Below are 2,186 nucleotides of genomic sequence, written 5' to 3' on the forward strand. Positions count from 1 at the left end.
GCTAACTCTAGCAGGAGGATAACACGGTGTAGACTGCATCAATAGGTTTAGTTTTTCTCTCTACTGACAGCACTCCACATTTACAAACAACAGAGCTAGGTGTTGAAATCGACCAGAATTCTCCTTTAAGCCTGGATTATGTGTTTAAAAAAAATGCTGCTTTGCATCAGGGAAACAGGCATCTGTGTGACTGCTTAGCTAGATTGCGCTTGTAAGGGTTAGTGAAGCCAGATAACAAAAGATATCCTAGGTGTGTTGAACTTGCCTCACAGTGCAGGTCTCTGAATTAAGCAAGCCTCCCCCATTGCATCCACATCAAGTTAGGCCCATTACCTCAAACCACCTGATCATGTGTTTCACTGCTACAGACTAAAGGGAAAATTCCCCCAAAACAAGCAGGAAATGAAGCTGGCTGTACTCCATGCCTGCCAAAGCAGCCAGGGTAGAAAATAAAACAATTTTTCACAGGGCTATTTTGGGTGATTTTTGCCACTTATGTTTGAAAATTAGGTAGATAGGCATTTACACCCAATCCCTAACCCAGTCAAATTAAGCTGTAAGTCAAAACTATAACTCCATCATTTGAATGAGAAAAAAAGTTATAAGTTGTTTATCTGAGCCACAGTAGGGTCAGGGTGATCTGACAACCTGCAGCAGGTCTTCAGCCAAGAATGTAGGAGTATTCATGGTTATCAAGTGTTGAAGGTCAGAGTTGTATACTCTATGTCAGTTTCTCTTTCTTTTGTGGCTGCAAAGACATTTGAAATATGCTATTAAAAAGTTACATCATATTAATGTATGACACCATCATCATGCTCTGGTTAGTTTGATATTATCGTATTATGTTGCTACAAGAATCACTATTGTGATGCTGACAAAAAGCTGCAGAAATTCAATATCTCTGGCTGGTGAATCATTGTCCTGGTCTGTGGTACACTCACGTGGCTCTGGACTGCAGAAGGTGCCGTTCCCCTGAAACCCAGATTGACACTGACAACCAACACCTGGCACACAGTCGGCCTGAGCATGGCATCCCCGGCACTCCTCTGGGATGGAGCCTGGACAGGAAACGGATGGATGATTCATCAAAGAAGGAAGTTAAAAAGGTAAATGGGGCTTTAAAACTGTAAAATGAGTTGATATTAGCAACATGTCTGTATGACAACAAGTAGAAACAAGAAAGTATAAAGAGAGCAGAAATATCCACCAAGGCTGTAGGCCTACATCCTCTTAACTAATCTAAACTAGCAATAACACCTTGTGGTTGTATGCCTCCACCAACCGGTCAAATTGCAGTTTACATCCATGTTTGTCCACACACGTTCTTTTTTTTAAAAGTGCAAACAATAATCAAACCGACCAATTTTTTTAATCAAGCATCATACACTGCTCAGCTTGACATATGGTCATATTTTACAGTGATTAAGTTTAATGCACAAATAAATAACAATCAAACACTCAACAGAGGATTTTTGATTTCTCCTCTGTTGCTTTTGATTCACTGCAGCAGTCAACAAGGATGTAGCTACTCTAGCACCAATTTATAAAAGAATTAAGACAAGGGGATAATTTGTCTTTGTTTATTATAGTTAAAAGTAAAGTCCTTGCTCATTTAAAAAAGACAGTAAATAAGAGGGAGATTTGTGCAAGCCAGCAGCAATCCTGAACTGCAGGCTGCAGACATCTATCTCGGGTGAGCAAGAGGGAGAGTAGAGGTACCCTCTGACACTGGGTTTTACAGCAGCTTTTTTCCAACTGAAACTCTGCCACTCTGGAAAAGTTAACTCAAAGTCAACTTCGGAGAACAGGCAGGAGGGGGGGGGGATCTTCTGAGCTAATTTTGAGGTCAAAGCCAGATTCCGTCATGCTGGCTCAGAAAGAGGCTCTATAAAATAGATCCAGGATAGCCACACTGTCTATGGGAAATGGATGGACACGAGTGAAGTATCCGTCTGCACTCCCAAAGTCACACAGCACTTTTGCTCTTGTAAAAACTGTGTAGAGGATGGTGAAACAATGAGATGACTCATCCTACACAAGGAATTCTGTCTGTCCCAGCAAACAAACCCATGACACACAGAGCTTTCAGTGAGGAAACTGACTGCTGTACTGTAATATCTAACTGTACTGTCTGTAATGTCTATCTGTTATGTCTGTAATGTCTATCTGTTATGTCTAACTGTAAT

The 2,186-nt window shown here is 41.0% G+C and overlaps 1 protein-coding gene and 1 long non-coding RNA gene across 2 annotated transcripts in view; one reads left to right on the plus strand and one right to left on the minus strand.

The window, feature by feature from the left end:
- Nucleotides 1-901, plus strand: part of LOC116688703 (uncharacterized) — a 14,411-nt gene extending 13,510 nt beyond the window's left edge. The window contains exons 2-3 of the long non-coding RNA XR_004331841.1: nucleotides 469-479; nucleotides 889-901. This is a non-coding gene — a long non-coding RNA (uncharacterized LOC116688703). The remainder of the gene's footprint in view (nucleotides 1-468; nucleotides 480-888) is intronic.
- stab1 (stabilin 1) overlaps nucleotides 1-2,186 on the minus strand; it is a 122,935-nt gene that overhangs the window by 29,968 nt on the left and 90,781 nt on the right. The window contains exon 58 of the mRNA XM_032514890.1: nucleotides 942-1,058. Coding sequence (XP_032370781.1) covers nucleotides 942-1,058 — 117 coding nt within the window. The remainder of the gene's footprint in view (nucleotides 1-941; nucleotides 1,059-2,186) is intronic.

This window comes from Etheostoma spectabile, chromosome 4, assembly GCF_008692095.1.
Source record: "Etheostoma spectabile isolate EspeVRDwgs_2016 chromosome 4, UIUC_Espe_1.0, whole genome shotgun sequence".
Classification (NCBI taxonomy): domain Eukaryota; kingdom Metazoa; phylum Chordata; class Actinopteri; order Perciformes; family Percidae; genus Etheostoma; species Etheostoma spectabile.